This window comes from Aphanomyces invadans (genome assembly GCF_000520115.1).
Source record: "Aphanomyces invadans strain NJM9701 unplaced genomic scaffold supercont1.7, whole genome shotgun sequence".
Lineage (NCBI taxonomy): Eukaryota > Oomycota > Saprolegniomycetes > Saprolegniales > Verrucalvaceae > Aphanomyces > Aphanomyces invadans.
Genome location: NW_008580152.1, coordinates 1,228,579 through 1,246,594, shown reverse-complemented (window position 1 = coordinate 1,246,594; position 18,016 = coordinate 1,228,579). Strand labels below are relative to the sequence as shown.

The 18,016-nt window shown below is 52.7% G+C and overlaps 5 protein-coding genes across 6 annotated transcripts; 3 read left to right on the top strand and 2 right to left on the bottom strand.

Moving 5' to 3' along the window:
* Window positions 1-20: 20 nt before the first annotated feature.
* H310_04543 (hypothetical protein) lies at window positions 21-1,109 on the bottom strand (the record flags this gene model as incomplete). The annotated part of the gene is made up of 6 exons (XM_008868933.1): window positions 21-38; window positions 65-184; window positions 239-319; window positions 390-460; window positions 514-799; window positions 855-1,109. The coding sequence occupies 6 exons, from the start codon at window positions 1,107-1,109 to the stop codon at window positions 21-23; spliced, it is 831 nt and encodes a 276-aa protein (XP_008867155.1).
* Window positions 1,110-1,941: 832 nt separating this feature from the next.
* On the top strand, window positions 1,942-3,705 carry H310_04542 (hypothetical protein). Its single transcript, XM_008868932.1, has one exon. The coding sequence runs from the start codon at window positions 1,986-1,988 to the stop codon at window positions 3,636-3,638; it is 1,653 nt and encodes a 550-aa protein (XP_008867154.1). The 5' UTR covers window positions 1,942-1,985; the 3' UTR covers window positions 3,639-3,705.
* A 589-nt stretch (window positions 3,706-4,294) lies between these two features.
* H310_04541 (hypothetical protein) lies at window positions 4,295-4,633 on the top strand (the record flags this gene model as incomplete). The annotated part of the gene is made up of 2 exons (XM_008868931.1): window positions 4,295-4,429; window positions 4,484-4,633. 2 exons carry the CDS (start codon window positions 4,295-4,297, stop codon window positions 4,631-4,633), a joined length of 285 nt encoding a protein of 94 aa, XP_008867153.1.
* Window positions 4,634-4,903: 270 nt separating this feature from the next.
* Window positions 4,904-7,316, bottom strand: H310_04540. 2 transcript variants are annotated; one of them, XM_008868929.1, is made up of 8 exons: window positions 6,861-7,316; window positions 6,591-6,816; window positions 6,435-6,531; window positions 6,363-6,377; window positions 6,249-6,303; window positions 5,934-6,206; window positions 5,563-5,877; window positions 4,904-5,517 (listed from the first exon to the last, which is right to left on the bottom strand). In XM_008868929.1, the coding sequence occupies exons 1-8, from the start codon at window positions 7,185-7,187 to the stop codon at window positions 5,017-5,019; spliced, it is 1,809 nt and encodes a 602-aa protein (XP_008867151.1). In that variant the 5' UTR covers window positions 7,188-7,316; the 3' UTR covers window positions 4,904-5,016. The 2 variants fall into 2 exon arrangements, with proteins under 2 accessions (XP_008867151.1, XP_008867152.1); XM_008868930.1 differs by having other exon boundaries at window positions 6,249-6,377.
* A 3,629-nt stretch (window positions 7,317-10,945) lies between these two features.
* H310_04539 (hypothetical protein) lies at window positions 10,946-17,926 on the top strand. The gene is made up of 18 exons (XM_008868928.1): window positions 10,946-11,195; window positions 11,255-11,350; window positions 11,407-11,517; window positions 11,564-11,668; window positions 11,721-11,819; window positions 11,866-11,964; window positions 12,019-13,818; window positions 13,954-14,058; window positions 14,103-14,246; window positions 14,291-14,470; window positions 14,519-14,617; window positions 14,661-14,765; window positions 14,811-14,960; window positions 15,007-15,111; window positions 15,164-15,271; window positions 15,330-15,428; window positions 15,474-15,767; window positions 15,812-17,926. Exons 1-18 carry the CDS (start codon window positions 10,971-10,973, stop codon window positions 17,879-17,881), a joined length of 5,994 nt encoding a protein of 1,997 aa, XP_008867150.1. The 5' UTR covers window positions 10,946-10,970; the 3' UTR covers window positions 17,882-17,926.
* The last annotated feature ends 90 nt before the right edge of the window (window positions 17,927-18,016 follow it).

Below are 18,016 nucleotides of genomic sequence, written 5' to 3'. Positions count from 1 at the left end.
CGAGTGCCATCGATTCTTGATCATGTTGGTCGATCGACCTAACGCCCGTGGGAATCCAAGCCACCGATTGCCGCGAGACGCCACTACCTGGGAGCTGCGACGCCAACCACGTCCACTTGTTTCGGTGTTGCTGCGATTGCTGGGCGTCGAGCAGAATTTTGTCTTCGTCCGACGTCCACGGCGCCTACGCTGGCCCCATGACCTCTGCCATCATTTCCAAACACCACGACCCATGTACATGATTCAAGCTTGGATCAACGTGGTTCTGAAAACGCTCCCGGCATTGCTTTCCAATGCGACCTTCAAAGTGCTGGGCTATCTACATATGATCTGTGACAAATCATCCTCTTGCAAGAGAGTGGCGGCGATGCCAGTGTGTAAATGCGTACTTGAGTCCAGCATGGCCCCAGCCGCTCGACCAACGTCCCAAGCAACGTATCGTCCTCAGCGGTCCATGAGCCTTCGAGGAAGATGCTGTGAGCTCTCGCATTGGAACGGTTTGGTCGTTGGTACCTTTTCCCTTCTTCAACGCAGGATCGAGCACGTGCGTCCAATGTTGCCGGCATTGCAAGTCGGTGCGCGCGGGAAAATGCGATGCGATCCAAAGCCATGACGGTTGTGTCCTCGTCGACAAACACAGTTCCATGAGTTTCTTGTCGTCGTCGCGTGTCCATGGTGACGGCTGTGACGATGCCGGCATGAACGGCTGCATCTGCTGGCGCAGGAGTCGCCGCCATTGGGTTTTTACTTGCACCGCGCTGCGGCCTGGCAGTTCCGATGCAATCTTTGCCCACGGCGTCTACAATGCCGCAAAGCTCAATCTATTGCTGTGTAACTTTCAAGTCGAGCCCCACCATGTCGTCCTTGGTGTGATATCGCTCATAAGCTTTTCGCAGCGTTATGTTTTCAGCCGCCGTCCATGTTTTCCGTGAAAGACTTGGATGCAAATGATTCATATACCTCTCTCGGCACTGCTTTCGATTGCGCGAGTGACCGGCCGACGACTCCAACGTCATGCGTTGGCTAACGACGCTCCACTGTTTCTCTCCAAGTTCTTTCACCAGGCGTCGAAGCAGCTCATCTTCGTCCCATGTCCAACCCATTCCCATGATGCCAGTTCGAACCCCGTGGTCATCCGGATAATAAGGAATCCGAATAACACCTCCATTGCATGTGTCGCATGAGATTCGGAAAATATTAGTCGTAATTTCAACATTTTTCAGAGAGTTGTCGCATTTTCTGCTGAAATTGGCGCCAATCGGGGCAGAGCATGAAACCTGCGCAATTCATCCTTCCCGAGGAAGGCGTGATGTGCCATGGTGGTCGAAAACTCAAGCTAACTGACCGATCGTCGCCCGACGATTGTGGCCTGAGACCATATCGTTCGGCAAATTCCTTGAGGAACCAATGAATCCCCTCGCGACCGCCGCACGTGCTCTCGACGACGATTCCACAACCTGGACACATATTTGAGCTTCACGATGACCGGACTGCCGCCACATGCACGCTTATGGCACAGAATTCCAACGAAGGTGCTTTCGCTCTTGAAACCTTTATAAATCTAACGGAACTGTGCTCGTGTAGCCCGCATTTGTTTGAATTGATATGACTTCGAACGGGAGGAGCGAGCGAACGGCGGCGTGGTCAAATCTCATGCGCGATCCGGCAAGGCGATTCGTATAAAATGCTAGAGGTCTGGACGCAAACAAAAGATTTAACCACGTCGCAGGTCGCAACAATTTGTTGCATTTTCTCGCGGTTGGTGGATTTTTCTCTTTAAATGTATGGGGTTTGCCTTGGAGGAAAACATATTTTGGGTGCGAAATAAAACAGAAACCGCCGAGTTGTAAGAACAAGATGTGTATTAAGTTTCGAGATTTCGTTGGTAACTCTCGGCATACTGAACTTCATACAAAATGTCAAGCAGAAATTTTGGTGGGGGGACGCTCAATTCGCATTCTTCCGTGAGCCGAACGAAGGCTGGAATGGACGACCGGCCGCGCAAGTCGGAAGATATCCTGGCGGTGAACGACGTGCCGCCTATTGGAAGCGATGGAAAGAGTATCCGTCGCAAACAAAAGTTTGGCGGGCGTCGATCCGTGTGGCCTGGTGCGCTCGCGCTCATCCTTGGCATTAGTGCTGCAATCGGCGCGCTCGTGTACTGGGGCACGTATGAACACAAACAAATGCTTGGCCGCCAGCCGGACGAATCGAGCCTTGCCAAGGCATACGGTTCTGGACACACCATTTCGGACGGGCAGGCTGTGAACGGGACTGCGGACGAACCGTTGGAGGTGACCAACCCTGTCGAGTACAAGGACATGAAGTGCGCGCAAATCGACTACATCTCCAAGAACAACAAGATTTACACCGTGTCAAAAGGAAAGGAATCGCCTCTTGTGTTTAAAGGTGTCAACTGGCTCGGCCTCGAAGGCTGGGACCACGTGATCACGGGACTCTGGGACGGTCCTCGCGACGGCAATTCGTTTTACCGAATTGCGAAGTTTTTGAGCGACAACAAGTTCAATGCAGTTCGATTCCCCCTCGACATTGACAGTGCCGCGCGAAACATCCCCATCCGGACAAACTTCAACACGAACTCGCAACGCGCACTTGCATCCGTCAAGACGTACGTGGAGTTGATCACTCGACTGTCGGAAGGCTTGGGACAGTTCAAGATTGCCGTTCTTCTTGACTTTAACACTCGATCGAAGGCGACCGACTTGAATCCAGTCGACCAGAGTGTCATTAGTGTGGACCAGCGGCCGTCGAGCGATGGGTTGACGGGCAATGGGTGGGAAAACGTCAACGTACGATATGCCGAGTACGAGAAAGCGATCGTGAACCTTGCGACAGCCATGTGTGACCAAGTGCACTGGAACGTGGTGGGCATCGACATCAAGGACGCTCCTGCGGGGGATGCTGGGCAATGGGACGGCGAAGAAAAGACGAGCTGGCAAATGTTTGCATCCAAGGTGGGTTCGGCAGTCGTCAAGGCATGCCCCACGTGGCTCGTGTTTGCCCAAGGGCTGAATGGGAAAACCAAGTTTGGCACTGGTTTGGAAGCCAAGACTGTTTTGGACTGGCCGGGCTCGACGCTACGCGATGCGTTGACATCGCCCATTAACGTTGGCAAAGCCAACAAATTGGTGTACGCGCCACCGTTTTGGTCGCCGTCTGTGTACCCTGCTCCGTACTTCTTCAAGTCGTCGGAAGGTGGGTCCCTCTTGACAAAATGGACGAGCTTTACGAGCCAGACGGACATGGACGCGAGCGTCGGCGATGCCATGAAGGCGATCTTTGGTGATTTGCTCAACAAGCAGAGCGCAGCTATCGTGTTGTCGTCATTTGGCGGTTTGTTTGGCGAAGAGGACATGGACAAAGGAAAGGCGTCGACGAAGGCGATCACTGCGATCGTCGCCCAGATGACGGCGTCGCAAAAGGCCATTTCCGGCGGGTTTTGGTGGTCGCTCAACCCTGACAACCGCTGGCCGCATCCGGCCCCCGACAGTCCCGACAGCGTTGCGTCGGGGCTTCTCGACTCGACGTGGCGCAAAGGCAATTCGGAGGCGTTGGCCGCCACGAAATTGATGGACAAACTTCCTGGCCTCGCCTTTCTCCCGTGCGACCCTAGATAAACTGTAGACGTCGGGACGCGCCATTTTTTATAACCATTCGATGCACGTGCTATGGATTCTGTTGTGGCGACGCCTCGCAATTGTAGAGGAATTGCAGCCGATGCCTCGCCCGGCACAAGTTCAAACGGGCGGACGCATGATGTCCATCACAATGGACCGATGAATGACCTCTCGCTCGTGCGTATGCGGTGGACGTACCTCAGCAGGTCATGGCACCAGATGGCCACGAAGAACGAGTGGATGGCTAGCATGGAACGTTGAGTTGCTGCCGCGATGAACATGTCGGACACGGCGGCAGCACACTGGTGGAACGAGGCGCCAATGGAGACCATCAGACCTGCGCATGGTCGAAGCGCTGGCAATTCTAACACGCGCCAGGGGATGCTGGAGCGAGCACGAGGCTTCGAAAGGCTCGACGCACCCCATGAGTCGGTTCGTTGCGCCGTCGCGCTGGAATATTGAGCAGAGCGAAGAAGACTTCTTCGTACAAGCGTCATGGAGCAAGTAGTTCTGCACGGTAGAGCGTTACTGCGGCGCGCATTTCCCAACTTTGTACGGGCGAGATGTGACGAGATTCCGCGTCGGCAACGATTCTCGTCTCTGCAACTGCCTGCTCCACAATCCGACTCGTGTGTTTCCACGCCATGCCTTCCGTCATGCAGACGCCCGCTGCATACAACCCCGCCACCACAGCAGGCGGTGTCGGGTGCGACGCCAAGTCCCCTCCCCCGCCGCTCCTCGAAGCATCTCCGCCGACCTGTATCGATCGAATGCGCAGGGTGACGCTGCAGGTACGCCCTATTCTTGCCATGGGTTCGTCGCCCCAACGACCGCATCGAACACAGGCAAGACGACGGATCGGTCTCCAGGCGCTGGCAATCCTCTTTCTCGTGATTGGCACGGTCCTCCTGCTACGACGTCGACAGCCTGCCGCAGCAATGACCACGATGCCGCCGGTAACGAGTCCAGCGACGCTGAAGGGTGTGAACGACTAGCTTCCATTTGTTGTTGACCAATACACTGTGCCTTGTACTCTCTGAACACGCCACCTCGACACTTCATGGCGGAGGGTGTGGGCCGTTGGCAGAGCCCAGCATTTTCGCATCGAGGATGGTAGTGGCCTGCTTGCTCTCTGTTGAGGCGCTTGCCTCACACTTTTGTTGCTTCTGGCCATTCTCCCTCCACGTGAGCTCGAACAGAAACCAAGCAAGCAGGGATGCCGGACCTTCTGTAGATAGATGACGCAGGTCAGCGATCGATTCGCCCTTCAAGCCAAGCCTGCCGGTGCCCCAGAAATGTGTGCTGATGCCGCGGCGGCCACATGTTATGACAATGTTACATTTCTAAATCCGTTGATAAAATCAAAGTCGTCGCGTTTTCACGGCGACGCTGGTTTGTCGAAGCAAGGAAACATTTTCAGGTCCGCCATTTGATCGAGTGGTTTGAGCGCCGCGAGAAATTCCGTATTCACGGTGAGCCAGTCCAGGTTCAGAACGCCCTCGACGAAGTTGCCACGCGTGTCGGACGGGTTGAACTGGTACGCGCTCTCTGGATTCATGCTCCAAACGTACCCGCCGACGTAGCCAGGGCGCATGATCTCTTGGACGGTGAAGTCGGTGCACCGCTTCGTCGTTTTCATGGGATGCAAGTCTTGTGCGTACAGCCCGCCAAACTCGCCCAGGACGACTGCGGCATCTTGGGACTTTGTCAAGAAGCCAAACATGGAATCCATCGTGGCCGACACGCGTTGGCGCAGCACCGAATCGGGCAGCTCCTTGTACCCGATCATGGCGCCGTTGCCGCCGACGACTCCCCCCTTCCCAAACAAATACGACTGGGGGTACACAGCCGGGTTGTAGTAGTGTGGCGCATACACCACCTACGACGGCCATGAAAAAATGACATCATACTCCCCATGCGAAACCTTGTTTGGACTCGACAGCTGGACAGGGAACTCGTTGGCGCGCTGCAGGCCACCACCCCACCAGTCGTAGAAGTTGTAAGTGTCACCGTCGATCTCAACCTCGTGCGCGGCCACAACTCCTTCCACGAACGCCAGCCACTGCGGACACTTGGACAGCATGCGGTTCCCAATAATTGTAGCGCCTTGGTGAAAATCCATCGGGCCGTTGTCGCCCCACGTCGATTCGTACGGCTCGTTCTTCAAGTCGAGTCCGATGACGTTCCAGTAGTGGGCACTGCACAGCTCACTGGCGAGCATGTCGATGGCCTTCAAAAACTAACGTCGTAGGATCAATCCACCGCAAACATGTTTTTTCATGAAAACGAACGCACCATGTCCTTGGAAATGGCGCCGTTGAACCACGCCCCACCCGACGACTGCGGCGTCAGCGAGTGAATCGAAATCATGACCGATATCTTGCGATATGCCAGCGTCGTGATGACGCTCTTGAGGAGCGACATATACGAGCTCACGTCAAACGCGCGGTTCGCGGCCAGATTGATCATGGTCCGTGCCGGCTTGACGTCGTTCAGGATGTTGGAAACAGCCACGGGGAGGCGCACGCTGTTGAATTTGTTGGCCGACAGAAATGCCGCGATTTGGTACTATGGCACTCGTCAAGACAAGGCACTCGTCAAGCCACATACAGCCGTGGTGCCGTTCTGGTCGTTTGCCCACAGTCCAAATGGAATCGCATCTTCGCTACGACAGCGAGTCCAGTTGACGAGCACACAGGGACCTTGACACGATATCATGCTTACGTTTCCATTCCAAACCTACAATCGAGGAATCCGCCATCCCGTTAGCAAAGATGAAGCGGGCGATGCATGTACCAGTTGATGCCCTTGATAGCTAGCGGCACTTCGACGCCATTCGACGACACTGCATAAATCTTGTTGTGTTTGCTGATGTAGTTTGGCAGCTCGCATTCTACGACCGACCGCTCGCGTCACGAGCGCCACCAAGAACATGCTGAAAGGGGCACGTACGCTGGACGGGGTACACCTTTGGGTTGCCCATCACGCCGTCGTCGACGTCGATCAAGACATCGCCGTCCAAATTAAGGCCTCCGCCGATGGCGGTTGCATTAAACTTTCGCCTCTGCAGCGCAAGTGCCAACGCTTGCCTTCGGTCGTGTGCGTCGATGGCAAAGTACGTAAACAGCACGGCTGTAAGTGCCAAGACTGCCACGAGCAGCAGAATTCCAGGCCACGTCTATGTTGGAAACATCACAAAGTGAACGTAGAATGGACGCGTACACGAATGCGACCGCCAAACTTCTTCGAGCTCTCGTTGTACTTGAGTTCTTTGGCATAGAATTGATCCATCACCGATTCACGCACGGTGGATTGCCGCGGGGACACGATGGCGGCGCTGGCAAAATGATCGGGCATATCGTCTACCCCAATCTGCGGCGTGAACACCGTGTCCGCGCTCTCTTCGACGATAGCTTTCGGCATGCTTTCAGCACACGACAAATTGTGCGAATGCCGCTCCAAACCTTCGGCGCGCCCCCCGGGAAAGTTGGTTAAAGTTCGCAAACATCGACCGTTTTTGGAAAGACTCGGTCGCACAGCGGATAACATTCACGAATCAAGGCTGGAGCATCTTATACGTGACGTATTCGACGCGCATGGGCAAGTGGCCCACAGCGGCAGAGGATGGCCCAACGATGCCGCCAGCAATGAGCTGCATGCCCCTCACGCCACTGTGACGAAATCGCAGGATTCCACATTTGTTTAACCGCAGTACGTTTTAATTTGTTTTATTAGTTTTTTTACCTGTACCCCGAAACATGTGGTAAATGACGCGGATTTTCTATAAAAACGCGTTAAAGATAGGCCAATCAAAATACTTTGACCTGAGGGACGTTCAACTCGTACAGAATGGGGGCGACCGTCGGTGGCTTCAAAAGCAGCCTTCCTCCCTCGACGAGAGAACGACGCGCGATGCCTTCGTTTTGCCGACAGCTTTGCACCTTGATTACATGTGGTGGCGACGCCTGTGACATTCTTCAGTGCGTTTGCGCCTGCTGCGTCTGCTGCCACGACAATGAACCACAACCAACGACATTTACCGCCCTCCCAGTGTATTCGACAACCCCGACCACCGCCTCGATCGCGGCATATCCTGGCGAAAACTCACAGACATATGGCTCGATAGCGACACAGCAGCCTACGGCAGCATCACCAGCCGCGCCACCCGTCGACGAATCCACTCCTGTCACCAAGAACTTTGGCATTTCCGTGTAGTGGTTGACCCACACAAAAACGTCGTTCCATCAACAAGATGCTGTCTGTTCATGTCGGTGTTTGATTTAACCTAGCAATGGTCGTCGGAGGTCACTTGCTCCGTACCACGGACGTCCTACCTACACGGAATTCGCGGTTTTGTATTTTTCACAAGGCTGCAGGTCCCCAACTCAACTGCCTACGACGCTCTTGTGGACTGCATTGTCGTCAGGGAGGAGCGGCTGGCAATTGTCTTTGGTACATGTTCATCGTTCCATGGTTGCTCCCCACCTCCAGCAATCTGTGTGAATGGTTGATGAAGCTGTGGCAGTCGAACGATGCACGGCCGAGCAATGATGCGAACGCAGAGGAATGATCGTGCAACGCAGTCGAAGCATTGCTTGGTGGATTGTTCAATGTCGTTTCGTCGCATGCGTGGCACGACCAGATGCAACCGACTCCACGTCGACGAGTCGAAGGCGCATCGATAGACCGTAGATGGCTTCATGTGGACATATTGTACCAACTTCATGAGAGCCATAAGGAGGAGTCGACGTTTGCCGCACGACACCGCGCGCTAGGCAAATCGCTCTTCGCGTCATCGATAGAGATGCCGTCGCAGAGACAACAGTGCTGGGTTTACGTCCTCATCATGTTCCTTTCATTTCTCCCTGTTGGAGCTAGGTTGGCCAAGGGCGCTTCGGCAATCATTACATCGTCGTCATGTCGAAATTAGATGCTGTCGGCGTGATCGCGGCGCAATTTGAATGTGTTGGAGAGACCCTGGTGCTTCCACTATAAGGTGTTTCAGGTCGGTCCATTCGTTTTCCTTTTGTGTCGAGAGCATCGACAACAGTGGCTGTCAGGAGAATAGGTGCACCTCCATCAGGCACGTACGAAAATGCTAAAACGGTGGTGGTCACGAGGCGGTGCCGGGGGTGATGTAGCCATGACGGTGGTGTTTTGGACGATTGTTGTAGAGGGCCTTGGCGTCGACGTGCGATGTGGGAAAGGAGGATTTGGTTTCATTCGAACCACGTTGCACACCAAGATCGAGGTATCCTCCACGATCAGTGGCCATCCACCTCTCGAACTCGGCACCACCAAAAATCCACCCGCCTTCACCGCTGTCGACGTCGACCTTGTTGCCCACTCCACCAAAACCAGCCCACCAACCACTACCACCAGAACAAGCATAGCCACCACTATCACCAGCACCTCCTATTCTCACCACCTCCAGATAGGAGCAAGCATCGCTCCAGCCTCGACTCCTCAGCCACCAGCGCCACCACCTCAACCACAACTACCAGCACCATAGTCGCTGCTTATGGTGTTGTTTGTGTCTTGGTGCCATCCGACCGGTTTTGGTGGCTGTAGTTCGGTAGGACCGAGGGTTTCTACTGACAACGAGTCCGCGATGCCTGGCAATGGCGGGGTCTAACATGTTGGCTATCACCAACGTTGAAGCGCCATCCGACAGTCACCACAAGCAATGTTCCCGCCGTTGTCGATGGCATATCCAACAAGGCGCCATCGACTACTGGGGTCACCTTGCGCACCACTGAAAAAGTACCCACCGCCGTCGCCAGCACCCTCACAATGACATCCTTGAGAGTAAGGTATCGTGCTGCTTGGTGTTTGGCAGTGTAGTACAGTCCTACGCACCCGTCACGACCAAGGCCACCACAATATTCTTCCAGTTGCGCGTTAGCTTTTCCTTGGGCGGCCAGTTTTGTCGGCACTTTTCCGGGTTCGCTGATTTCGCCACGTCGAACTCCCAACGCCAAGATAAACACAACTCCACTCGAAACAACATGTCGTAAATGACCGACTGTTGCAAGCTCTACATGGGCGTCCCCGCTAGCCGTCGTGTCGCTGGAACGTGAGTTCCAACCTCCCCTATCACCTTCTGTCCTGGAGACAGCATCGGACTCAATACATACCGATATTACCCACAACCAGCAACGCAAACGCATGAGGTTGTCGAGTGCTTCTAGTGCAGGCCGTGCTGTCTGTGGTCAAGTCGCGATGTGTGGGTGCTAGAACCACCGCCCTCGCTCCGCCCCCAGGACGGCGTCGCATGCACTCCGAACCCATCAGCACTGGCTCGACAACACGAGATCCTACCACCCCAATGAAGTGGAGGCACAGCCATACTTGTTTTTTCAAGATGTGTACGAGGCAGCGTTGGTAGTGAAGTGTGCCTCGGCACCATTGGCACACCACCACCGGTACCACATGTACTACACTCACTGGGAGAACCCGAACGACCGAAATGTACCACTTCACTGCTGTGCTGGCCAATGTACACCTCAGACGCCATGACCAAGACTGATAACGGGACGGTAGTGGTACTGTACGTACGTAGCGCTGGCAGCGGGCGTGTTGCAGGTGGCGGCTGTACGATGTGTCCAAGCCAAAGGCAGAAGAGCCTTCCGCTCGAGCGGTCGTGGTAGGCCTCGCATCGTCCTATAGTAGGACCGCAACGATATCTTTCGTGACGCGACATCGCACAGATCGAACGATCGACTTCGCATGACAGCGCACACCCCGTGGATTTCGCTATATCCCAAGACTGCAATGAATGGTCGTTGGTGCACGAGGTGAAGATTTCCCGACCACATTCTCGACTTTCAACATTGTGTTGGAGCACGAACATAGTCAACAACAGGGGATTCGAGCGGGCAAGGTGTCTGGGGTGCGCGCCTGATCCCTTCCGCGTACAGCACGCCAAGGTGGAGAGGGCTGGGCAGTCGAACCTGCTTGAACAGGAAGGATCAGGTAGAGGGAGATTCGGACGGGGTCAAGGCATCACATACGGGGCATGCAGGGCAGTTGACCTGCAGCGTTATACGCACAGCATGAGGTCACACCACACCGCTGGCTCCTTACATCAGTGCTTCACCCGTGGGGTTTGGCTGGCGGTGGGATGGCGCTTGTCGTTCTCACGTTGGACCTGCAGTCACGTTAAACGTGTTCAGATTTCGCAGTGTCAAAAATAACGTCAATTTCGGCGCTCTGATTGGCTGTAATTCTGTTTCGACCGCACCGCGTTTTTTCGACCCTGCGACATCGCCTCCGCTCTGCGGCCGCAAGTCACTTTTGAATTTCCCCGCGTTTCGACAGCACCCGTGGACGATGGCGACGAAGAAGAGCCTGTCGACCCGCGACAGTATGCTCGAGTCTGTGACCGTCATCGTGGCAGACGATGTGGACGACTTGGTTGAAGACGATGACATTGACGATGAAGAAGACGCCCAGAAGACGATCGTCGAGCTTCTGGGTCAACGAAAGTTCGCGATGGTAAAAAAGCGCCTCCTAACCCACAATTTCACGGACGAAGATCTCATGACGCTGGATGAAGTACGCGCTCCTTGGATATGTCGCGTCGCTCCACGGAGGAACTGTAATCGTGTTTCTAGGACCACGACTCCCTCCTCGACAACGCTGTGCTCCACAACAGCTACGAGATTTTGTCGTTGCTCTTGGAACACTCGAACTACAAGCTCATTCCCAAGGTAATTTCGCTCCTGGGATTGATTTTACTGCATTGTGTTTACGTTGAACTCTATAGTACGCGGGAAAACCGTTGAACTTGGCTGCACAGCGCGGAGCCAACAACATGTTCCAATTGCTCGTCAAGACCTTGGGAAAGGATGCAGATTTCACGTACCCCGGTCCCGAGGTACGACTACCCCGTTCTAAATGGAACGTGACGCTCATTCGAACAGGATGGAGATGGAGATGTTGCATTGCATCATGCAATTCGGAACTCGTCCATCGAGATTGCCGAGACCCTGATCAAAGCTGGAGCTGCAGTGGATGTTGAAAACTTTGTAAGGAATTGCGCCGTCACGATTAAAAAGTGACCTGACGATACGGAACCAGGCTGGTGAAACACCACTTTTCATGGCTGTCCAAACTTGGCAAACCCGCGGCATTGAGCTCCTCCTTTTGGCTAATGCTTCGGTCCACCACAAGTCACACGTGAGTATTCACATGTATGGACACTCCACTCATCTATTTTCTACAGAATGGCCGAACTCCTTTGCATGCCGCGGCTGCTTCCGGTTACAACGATGGCGTCAAGCTCCTTCTCATGGCTGGCGCTGAAATCGATGTGAAGGACGATGTATGCTCAATTATGCGCTTCGTTAAACGTGCCAACGCATCTCTTCTTGTGTAGGATGGCAAGTATCCTGTTCAAGACACATATGACGATAGTGTTCGGGCGACACTTCGAACGGAACGAATGACCCGAGTCAAGAACCCAGCCCACATCATGGCGCGTAATGGCGACGAAGACAGTTTGAACCGGTGGTTGAGTGAAACTATTGCCAAAGGTTCAGGTGTCCCCCATGTTTGGAAGGGGCAGTACCTTCGCGACGGTGCGTGGAGCGATCTCGTCGTCAAGGTGAAATTGGTGCGCACCAACAATTCGCAATCGTACAAGTGCGTGGGACAATACCAAGACAACGACGGCACGTTTTTCATCACGGGAAAGTGGGAATATGGACGTATTGATGTCAAGAAAACGTATGCGGACGATGGCTACACAATCGAATACGGTGGTGACTTGGACGAATCGACGGGTGAATTGACTGGCGAGTGGAAAGCTGGGGACTTGGAAGGCGAGCTCAAGCTTAACATCCCTCTTTTCAACTGCGTGGTTTGCGACAATGCCAAAGTCCCCAACGAACAAGAGAAGTGCTTTGGTTGTGAGAATCCTGAGTCTCAATACTTCTGTGTGGACCTCAATAACGGAGAGGAATTGCAATCCTTGTGGATTACTCTCACGCCGGACGTTGAAGCAAATGTGTATCGTGTTGGTGGCAGTGGCTATGACAACGAAGAGTATTACCTCAGTGGGGTGTGGAAAGATGACGAGTTGAAATTTTCCAAGCATTCCCGAAAATCCTCTTCCAACTTTCACTTGAATTATAACCACGATACCAACAAGCTCGATGGCTCGATGGTAGACGGCGCGGGTGCGACGAATAGTGCCAAAATCGACTTTGAGCTCTCCACTTGCACGGATTGCGACGCCAAGGTACCCCTGGCCAACTCCAAGTGTTTCAACTGTGCCAAGCCATCCCTGTACAACTGGAAAGGTCAATCCCGCGTAGTGTTCATGAAGGGCGATGACCAGTCCCAAGTTGAAGACAACGATGAACTAGAGCATGCAAAAGACGACAACGACGCAGACGATGTTGAGGAACACGAATGGCGTGATATCGGCTTCCACATGGTTCTGGAGCGTGGTGCTGCCCAAAATTGCTTTCGTTTGGTTGGCGAAGGCAAGGATGAAGGCGAATTATTTGATGCAGTTGGGACGTGGGAAGGCAACACGATTCAACTCACCAAGATTTATTCTGATGGTGTGACGGAATACGAAGGCACGTTCGACGCTGACACAAACGAATGGACGGGAACGTGTACGCTGAGCAACGGCAACAAGGAAGAGTTCCGAGTGACGATTCCAATGTTTTCGTGCTTCTTGTGCGAAAGCCCAGTGCCAACCGTGAATGATTTGTGCTTGAACTGCAACATCGCTGTTCCACAATGGACTCCTCAGAACGGCAAGATGGTGAATGCTTGGGTTGGACGATCCCTCGAAGGACGTGGAGAATGGAAAGACGAAGAATTCTGTGTCAAAGTCCTTCGGGATCCAGCCATGGAGGCGTATCGGTTTACTGGCTTTGAAAAGAATGGCGAGGGTTTTTTTGCCATGACTGGTACATGGAAGGACGAAGAAATTCATATGGAGCGCGTCTATGAGAAGACTATTGTCAAAATGGATGGCAAGTACGATGCTGCCAAAGCGGAATGGATTGGTACAGCCGTATCTACAGACAGCGATGGCGACACGAGCAACAGTCGATTCGTGTACAAAATTCCGCTGTGGACATGCTTGAAATGCTCGAAAGCAGTGCCGATTGAGAACTCCGTGTGCTTCACGTGCGATCGATCTCGTCGGATGAACACGGTACCATTGGACCTGCCCTTTGACGTCGAAACTATTCGTCGTGAATTGAACTCTCGTCATGAAATATCCTCCTTGCTCAATCGCCAAGATCGAGTAAGCCTCCTCTTTTTAACTGAGAACTCATGCGCTTTGTAGCACGGACGCACAGCTTTGATGCATGCTGCAGATTTCGGTCGGTCTAGCATTCTCGAACAGATTCTGTTGTACATGAACTTCGCCGATTTCTGCACCAACGATTATGTACGGAGCTGCCTCGAAATTCGTATTTGACCCTTGTTGATTAGGAAGGGAAAACAGCGCTAGACATTGCGCTTTCTCGAAAGTTAACTTGTGCCAACAACTCGTATCATCGTACAAACGACGAAACTCTGACGTGTGTGGAGCTCCTGCGCCGTAGAAGCTGCCTTCAAATCAAACCCACGGCAATTGTAAGGCCTATCGGCATGTGCTCACCTCTCACCCAACCTCGTAGCCTGACACCTTCGCATGGGACAAATTGTGCTGCGGTGACTGTGAACAATCGGGGGGGAACTCAAAAGAAAAAGAAGTGAGCTTGTTCGCGCTTGCCAAGTCCAAAAACTGGGATGAATTGGAAGCTCAATTGCAAAGCCCTTTGGAAGGTGTCATCCTGAATGCACAAGATCCCGACTCTGTACGATTTTGTACGCGATGTGAACGACCCGACTCACTTTGTGCGCAGGGGTCCACGGTAACTCACATCGTGTGTCAAGAGGGAAAGCACAAGATTCTTAAGCTGCTCTTGGATCAATCTGCTCTGGATTTGGACATTTTCAACAACGTACGATGGTAGTTGAGTTCTCCATAGTCATGCGATTGTATAGGAATATTATTACCCACTCTACGAAGCGATGAAGAAGGACCGTGTCAGCTGCGTCCAGTTACTTTTGCATCACGGTGTTCCCCCCACCGCATTGGAGGCGTACGAGGTGTGCTTGCCCATCCAAGACAGATTTACCTCAGCGTGATTTTAGACGGACGAATATCAACTCACTCTGTTGAACCCGAAGGCCAGATGCTACAAGTACATTCATGACAGGATCACGTTGATGGGACGGGAAGACCTCAAGGATTACTACCGCGCCAATGTGCCCAGCGTCCGGGTAGCTGAAAAACACCGACAGGTACGAACCTCCCATCAAGATGCTGAAAATAATCGGTGTGTAATAGGATAAACAAACTGCGTTGCATGCAGCAATTATACACTCTCAGCTACCTCCGACGATTGAATTGCTGGCTCAAGATGATCTCATTGATGTCGATGCCAAAGACAAGGTATGTATTTTATGGTAGGAGGAGAGATCGCATGATTCACATTCGTGGCTAGAACGGGAACACGGCAATGATGATTGCAGCCCGTGGTGAATTCGAAGATGCCCTGGAATACATCAAAATCTTGATCAGCCACGAAGCTAGTATTGACGAGGCCAACATGGTACGTAGACACTCAACTCTAAGACCAGTCTTGTCGTTTCTAAGCTTTCATCCATTAGCACGGGAAAACAGCGTTGATGATCGCCTCAGTTGCTGGTCATGTTGACATTGTCGAGTTTTTGCTCCAGTCCATGGCTGACATTGACATTCAAGACTTGGTAGTAACGTCATTGCTCCATGGCGTCTTTCTGACGAACTCTTAGGACGGACGCACATGCTTGGATCTTGTGAACAAGTGCGACCTGGGGACATCATCCAAGACGAAGGTTGTTACCTCCCACAGCAAAATCAAGGATCTCCTCACCAAGGAAGTGCAAGTGCGAGAGAATTCGGTGGAATTCCGCGATAAGTTGGCCAAGAGCTTGATGGGAATGTCTTCGGAGGAAGCATTTTTGCAAGGAGGATTTCGAAAAGCCGTCAATTGCAATCCATCGTTGGCCCGCACGTTCTTGGATGACTCAGTCGTGATCAGCAGACACGATGTGGAGTTTTCTCAGGTACGAAGGCTCTGTGCTTCAACTGGTCATCGTCCTGGATATAGCTCGAAGAAATCTATGGTGAAGACAATGAAACAAGCACTCTGAATGCCCTCCTCAACCTGAAGTCGGACGACCCGGACTATATCCTGGAGGCGCGCCAGCAGTGCTTAGAGCACATTGTGATACGCCGCATGCTGCAAATCAAGTGGGAATTGTTTGGCCTGCGCAAGTACATCGAGCAGCTCATGATGAACTTTCTCCTGCTGGTTACTTCCACTGTGTCCTCTGTGGTGTTTAAAGACAAGATGGATATCCAGAAAGGCCCGGTGATCATCGGTGTCACGGCAGTTGTCCTCACTATTGTCACGTTCATCTTTGTCCAACTTCTCCGTCCACGCTCTTTTTGGTGTCTGGCGCGGTACTTCCACGACGGCAGCTTCCGTTTTGAGCCAAGCATGGAGATTCCAGAGCTCTCCGAGAAGAAGCGCCGAGCGCGAACGCTCTTGTTTCAAGTCGTGTTACTGCTCACAGCTGCATTGGTGGTCCCGATTCTGCTCTTGATGAGTTTGTTTGGCGTGGACAAGTATTTTGCCACCTTCAATAACTTCGTGCTGTGGCTGACCGTATCGTTCTTCCTCATCACGGAGCTGCAAGAACTGCGCGCGGGGGTCCTCAAGTACTTTGAGTCGAATATCAACAAGGCCCAGATGACGATCTACATCGTCATCTTCTTCGTGTTTGTGCCCATGAAGCTCGAGTTCTTTTATGTTGACAAGACTGTTCAAATCGGCATTGGCAGCTTCATCACGATCATGTTGTGGGTGCTGACCGTCCAGTTCCTCGAAGTGGTGCCGTCGGCGAGCTACCTATTGCCCATGATGTCGCGGTTGTTGACAGACGTGTGGAACTTCTTCATCCTATTTGGCGTTTTTCAAATGGGCCTCACAATCACATTTTACCAACTGTTCAAGCACCAGAATGATGAAGCGTTCGGGACCATCACGCAGTCGTTCATCACGACATATTTCGTCACTTTTGGCGAGTTGCCGCTGGATTCGCTCAAGTCGTTTGGCGGGGACGACGACTTTCTGTCTACTTGCGCCGTGGTCCTCATTATGTTCCACGCCGCCGTTGTAGTGATTCTCCTCTTGAACGTGCTCTTGGCAATGATGAACAAGACGGTCGACAGCGGGTTTGAAAAGGCCAAGACGGAAGCGTTGGCGAGTTATGCTCAGTGCATCTTGCGCCTGGAAGAGTCGATGAATTTGAACAAGGACGAGACGATCGAGCTGATCCATTTCAAGAGCGGCGATGGCGAGTTGGTGCTGAACCCGATCTTTCACGAACACTTGGCCAAATCCGACATTCAAATACCGGACGAACAAGAAGCTGGCATTGAAGCGTACCAAAAGACGAAGATCGCGTGGTTGGATACGATGAACTCGCTCAAGTCGAGCACCTTTGCCTCATTCGAATCTCTCCGCAAGGGATTGAACCACGTACAACATTTTGTGACGTTCGACGTGCCAGCGACTCTGGAAGTCGAGTTTGCGTTGATCCAAAAGGTGCAGACTCAACTCGATGAGTACATTGAATATGCCAAGAAGACTCGAGGCCAAGATGTTGACAATTCTCTCAAGAAGCTCGATGCTCTTGTGAAGAAGACCTTGTCGACGTTTGAGGACAACATGCTGCGAGTGTGGAACGACAAAAAACAGTCCCAAGCGCACAAACAATGCACTCTGTTGCACCAAATGACGTACAAGAAGTCAATTGGTGAAATTCTCAAGACCCTCAGAACCGAGATCCAGTCCAACATTGAGAAGGAAATCGCTGATGCCAAGGCGCGGGCTGCCCCAGAGCCAAAGCTGAGTCAGATCGTGGAGCGTTTTGACGCTGTTGATGCGACGTTGAAGGAGCACAAAGAAGAGAAAGAGAACGTGGACACGAATGAGGCAGACAAGGCGCAAGGACTTGTCAAGAAGTTGGACGAGGTGACCCATCAAAACGAAGTGTTGGCGTCCAAATTGGACGAGGTGACTCAGCACCACGAAGAAATGTCGACCCAAGTCGAGGCCATGTCGGAGAAGCTCGAAGCGTTGATGGCTGCCATTTTGGAGTTGAAACACTAACCAGGCATTGCCTGTCCATTGTATCTACATGTACGTTTTTGAGAAATTTCAGGAAATTGTTCACCAAACAACTCATCCCTCTCGGGCGTGGGGGATGTTGTTCCCATGGAATTTGAAAAATTTCCTCAAGAAACA